This window comes from Nannospalax galili, unplaced genomic scaffold (genome assembly GCF_000622305.1).
Source record: "Nannospalax galili isolate Female #2095 unplaced genomic scaffold, S.galili_v1.0 scaffold564, whole genome shotgun sequence".
Taxonomy (NCBI): Eukaryota; Metazoa; Chordata; class Mammalia; order Rodentia; family Spalacidae; genus Nannospalax; species Nannospalax galili.
Genome location: NW_008350327.1, coordinates 63,449 through 67,273, shown reverse-complemented (window position 1 = coordinate 67,273; position 3,825 = coordinate 63,449). Strand labels below are relative to the sequence as shown.

Genomic DNA, 3,825 nt, shown 5'->3' with positions numbered 1-3,825 from the left:
CCAGGTGGCCAGAAGAGGGAGATACACTCCGAGAGTACACAAGGGTGCCTGCACTGTTTAAAGTCAGTGTTTGGAGCCAAATGAAACCCCATCATTTGCATAAGTACCTCTCCCATCTGAATTGTCCCTGCCTCTTATAATAATATAAGAAGGGCTTCCTCTGTACTGTGTCATGATCAATACACAAAGGGAACGTGGGAAGATGGTGTCCCGACCACAACTCCTAGGGCTTCTCTTCTTCTGGGTTTCAGGTAAGAATATTTGGACAAAACAAAAAGTGAGGATGTTATTTAAATACCCAATTTTCTTGCTTCATTTGGAAGTTCAGCATCATATTGCGTTTGACTTACAGTTTAAAGAAATTGAGAAAATAAAATAATTTTTATTTTCCTAAGTAGGTTAAAGGCACTTTTCATATGTACAGTCATGTTCTAATGTTCTATATGTTGTTTCAGCCTCCAGAGGTGAGATTGTGATGACCCAGTCTCCAACTGTATTACCAGTGACTCCAGGGGACAGAATCACCCTGAACTGCCGGGCCAGCCAAAACGTTGGTACAAGCTTACACTGGTACCAACAAAAACCAAACCAGGCACCAAAGCTAATTATCAAGTATGCTTCACAGACAATCTCTGGGATCCCCTCAAGGTTCAGTGGCAGTGGATCTGGGACAGACTTCATCCTCACTATCAGCACCCTACAGCCTGAAGATCTTGCAACTTATTACTGTCAACAAGTGTACAACTATTTTCCCACAATGATACAGATCATAACATAAACTTCTCAGTGAAGCAGAAATGTGAGTCTAGGTTGCCCAGCTGTTCCTTGGGCCTCCACTACTTGAGAGTGTTTTCAGATGCAGTCAGGCTTAAAATTTAGAAGGAGGTTTGTTTCAACAAGCCTAGGAGGCTCCTTTGTCTCTCAGCTCTCTTCATTCCTTGTCAGCCCCAGAATACATTCATTAAAACGCCTCTCCTGATTTAATAGACAATCTTCCTTCTACTGTGCTACAATTCAGAGCAAAAGACTGCTCAGCCTGGATGGAGAGGGAGAATTTAGTTAACACCATGCTGTCGTAGCTATTCGAGTTTTAATAGAAATAAGGAAGTAGTCACTAATATCAAGGTTGATGGAACTCATCCTGATAAGACAAAGACCATGCAAATTCACTAAGTCCTTGGACTCAGCTACCTGATGATCCAGACATGAAAGATTTGTTTTCAGATTCTCTCACAGAGTTCATTAAACCTCAATCAGAAAATTACTAGCATGGTTGGCCAAAGAAAATGATACCTTAGCTGATATCAGTAAGAAATCAATGACCAAAACAAAAAGAAAGGTCTTTTAAGATGTTGTTACCAAAACAATTTGTATATCTTTTTATTGTATATTTTAAAAGGAGAATTATATTTTTCTTATAAAGAATGAAAGGTAATATTTTAGCTTAAAAATTACTGAAAGTCCAAGGTCAAACTCATCTTTACATTGAACAACTGCCATCTTTTTTAAAAAAATTATTTATTTAATAACCACATACTTAGAAGAAACATTTCATTACAACAGCATTGACATATTCAATAACAATTTCCAGAGCTAAGATGTATCTCTTTCAAAAGTGGCTGTAAATTTTTAGGTTTACAGTTGAATTATTGCAGTTATACAATATTGTACTCAGTATAAACCCTAAGAGACATAAAATTAAATGAGGCTTTAACCTTTAAGAAAAGATCTCCATTTCATTACTAAAATACACAGTTTCATACAGAAAAATTCATTTTTAATGCAATTGACTTTAAGATGTTTGCACATGCATTTCTAATCTCTATATCTAATCGCTATATCTGATTATTACTAGTCACAGTCGGTTACTTTCTGAGCTCCTTGGCATCTGAGCATGGATATAAAGTTGTTAGGTAGATTTCAATGGTAATGTTTTTCACATCTGCTAATTATTAAGGAGTAAATTTTTATGCTTTGAGGAATTATTATTTTTTATATTTTTTATTTTTAATAACTACATGATTAGAAGAAGCATTTCACTACAGCTTTAACATACTCAGTAACATCTTTAGTCAACCTTCCACAGTTGAGATAGTCTTTGAATCATCTAAGATCGGGGGTACAACACAGAACAGAATATTAAACTAGATCATTAAAATTACGTTCCAAAACCTCAATATTGTCTTGTGTTCCAATCTCATCACCTATTGCAGTAACATATTTGGAAAATGCATAAAGCAACAACAACAAATCAAGCTCTCATAATTTTTGTATTGATCTAACCCCTACCACGCAGTACTGTCCAACCCCACAGAGATGAAAGCTGAGACACGCTGCTTCACCTCTCAGTTCCAAATTTACTTATGCATATTTTTTTATAATAACTGTATACTTGTTCAAAGTAAAGCTTATTTTTATGTTTATGGATTCATATAAACTGTGCAGTCTAACTTGGTATAAACTGAAAAATTTTTATTAAGTGGTTACAGTTACTAATTAATGGAAGAATATTGAAAGTATAATTAGAAACAACCAAATTCCAAGTTCTGAGGATTTATGCTTCAATTGTCAGGAGTTTGAATAAGTAGTAAATTCAATTTCCTTTAAAAAAATAATTGTAGAGGATTGTCAAAATTTTATACAATAGCATTTAGATTCACTTTTGCCACTGTAGAATTTAAAGTAAAATTGATGAGTCTTACTCTCTCTCTCTCTCTCTCTCTCTCTCTCTCTCTCTCTCTCTCTCAATTCTTGCTTGGTCTCAGACTAGAAGAAATATTGATATAAAGAATTTTCATTCTCCTAGCAAGAGTCCCTCCATCAACAATTAGTTTCAACAGTGTCACTCATTCTCCTTTGCAAATATCTTGTCACATCACTCATTAGTGTAGTTTGCAGTATTCCCAACTTGGTAAGGCTACTGATGATTTTTCCCCCTAGCAATCTGTATAACACCTTCCAGTTCTGTTGGACCACTGCACTCATAAAGTTCCAGCATCTTTGGTCACCTGTGCAAGACCTGCCCAAAATCAGGCCAGTAAACCTGCCAGCATGGAGTGGAGAGCTCATGGAAAAGCTCACAGAGTTCATGAGCTCCCAACCCTAATTGAGGATCTCTGGACAGCTGATGACTTCTAAGGGAGGGAGAGGTAGTTTTATTTAAGGATGTGGTTCCTGGTAGGTTGACCATGCTCCAGTGGATGGATCCATACCCAGAAGATTATAGACATCATAAACCAGAGTTGATGAACAATTAAACTAAAAACAAAAGAGGAGATGATGTTGGAGAAGTAGGGAGGTGGGAGCAGATCTGGGAGGAATTCAAGGGAGGAGTTAGGTTTGGATATGATCAAAATACAGTAACTTAGCATACTCATTTAATAAGTTTTGAATCTTAAATAACTGTTGCCTGCTGCAAAAAGAAGCCTCTTTTGAAGAAAGAGAATATCACTAATTTATGGGTACAGAATTAAATATTAAGAAGTCAATTTATATCATGTTCATTTAGCAAAGCAAAACAAGAGAGTTCTCATCTGGGGTCTAAGGCCTACCCAGTTATGGATTCTTGACCAGGCTTAGAGTATACGCCATGAATTCCACCCTATGCAGTAGGCTTCCAGTCCAATAAGAAAGCAGTTGGTTTCATCAATAATAGGCATAGCATTAATGCAGCTGTGGTCATATCTGCCAGGCAGGTCATTACTGTAGCTAATGGAGTCCACGATTGGGTAGGATCAGTGATAAGTTTTCCAACAGTTTATATAATACCTCTCTGCAGTCAGCAGGGAGGAAACTTACAGCTCACTTGTGTTTCCAAAAAAAAAC

At 36.6% G+C, this 3,825-nt stretch overlaps 1 gene segment (V, D, J or C); it reads left to right on the top strand.

Moving 5' to 3' along the window:
• The first annotated feature begins 202 nt into the window (after window positions 1-202).
• On the top strand, window positions 203-778 carry LOC103745604. The segment is given in 2 exon segments: window positions 203-251; window positions 456-778. Coding segments are annotated over 2 exon segments (372 nt in total).
• The last annotated feature ends 3,047 nt before the right edge of the window (window positions 779-3,825 follow it).